The following is a 1,167-nucleotide window of genomic DNA, read 5'->3' as shown; positions in this document are numbered from 1 at the left end:
TTTTTTTTTTTTTTTTTTACACTGAATTATTGAGATGAGTGAATAAAATTGTGAACTCTTAGAAGTAATGCAGGGACTGTTTTAATTCTTGTCACCACAAGATTAAAAAAATTCAGTTCAGTTGTATTCAAATGCTGTACTGTACCTTCCTGCATCTATTCACCATGTCCTCGGGTCTCTAATATGTTTTTTACTGGGCTGTATCCTCTGTTCCTCTGTTGCACTTAATGTCGTAGTGTTACCAGCTTAAGCTTTAGAGTAGAGTTAAGACTGTTCAGAAGTTTTGGCTGTCCGAAATAACCCTCAGGTGTCTCTCCACCCTCCAGGAATGAGATGGAGCGTCACTTCCTGGAACTTCTCCAGTTCAATATCAACGTGCCAGCCAGTGTCTATGCCAAGTACTACTTTGATCTGCGGCAGCTGGCTGATGACAACAACCTCAACTTCCCTCTGGAGCCTCTCAACAACCAGCGTGCCCAGAAACTAGAGGTGAGCCTCCCTCCTCAGACCTTTGTCATGTCTGGACTTTGAGTTTGTCTCATTATGTTTTAATTATAGTAGTTACTTCTCTTCTCTGCAGCAAGCCCCAAAGTGAAAAGAAATGTATTTTATCTAGCTTAACTATTTCCAATAGCTGAATGTTTACAAGTGGGTTTATGCTGTTTGACAAGGTCAGGAGTTTTGAATTCAAACACCTCTGATTAGATAGTGTTGTATTTACTTCTTCTTTGAGAACTTTTCAATAAGTGTGTTTGTTGTGTTTTGCCCAGGCCATTTCAAGACTATGTGAGGACAAGTATAAGGACCTGAGCCGAGCAGCGATGAGACGATCCTTCAGCGCAGACAACCTGATAGGTATAAGACGCTCCAACGCTGTGCTCTCATAGGCCAGATCGCTGCCATCTGCCCTCTGATTTCCAAAGCCCAGCTAATCCACAGCAAGCGCCAGACAAACATGGCCACCTCACGGGGTCGACACAGCCACGTCAGGCAGGAGTCGGGCTAGAAATGCTACTGTATGACCTGCCCAAACGCTAATTTGCATTACAGCTGTAGAGCTGCATGATTGTGAAACCTAAAACTTTACCATTGTTTTTACAAATCCCTTATTTATTTCTTACTTGTCTGTCATTTCCAAGGTAAAGAGTTAAACAGGACTGGCTGTGA

General features: G+C 42.5%; 1 protein-coding gene across 1 annotated transcript; it reads left to right on the top strand.

The window, feature by feature from the left end:
• The first annotated feature begins 300 nt into the window (after positions 1-300).
• LOC111656476 (cyclin-Y-like protein 1) lies at positions 301-1,161 on the top strand. Its single transcript, XM_023408210.2, has 2 exons — positions 301-489; positions 771-1,161. Exons 1-2 carry the CDS (start codon positions 334-336, stop codon positions 885-887), a joined length of 273 nt encoding a protein of 90 aa, XP_023263978.1. The 5' UTR covers positions 301-333; the 3' UTR covers positions 888-1,161.
• Positions 1,162-1,167: the final 6 nt, after the last annotated feature.

Source organism: Seriola lalandi, unplaced genomic scaffold, assembly GCF_002814215.2.
Source record: "Seriola lalandi dorsalis isolate HSWRI2012SDOR001 ecotype SW California unplaced genomic scaffold, Sedor1 jcf7180001976415, whole genome shotgun sequence".
Taxonomy (NCBI): domain Eukaryota; kingdom Metazoa; phylum Chordata; class Actinopteri; order Carangiformes; family Carangidae; genus Seriola; species Seriola lalandi.
This window is presented reverse-complemented; position numbering and strand designations above follow the sequence as displayed.

Excerpts from the sequence above, each read along its gene's own strand:
- LOC111656476 (XM_023408210.2), top strand. The coding sequence starts at position 334 with ATGGAGCGTCACTTCCTGGAACTTCTCCAGTTCAATATCAACGTGCCA. Across the intron at positions 490-770 it reads AGCGTGCCCAGAAACTAGAG|GCCATTTCAAGACTATGTGA; the intron begins GTGAGCCTCCCT and ends TGTTTTGCCCAG.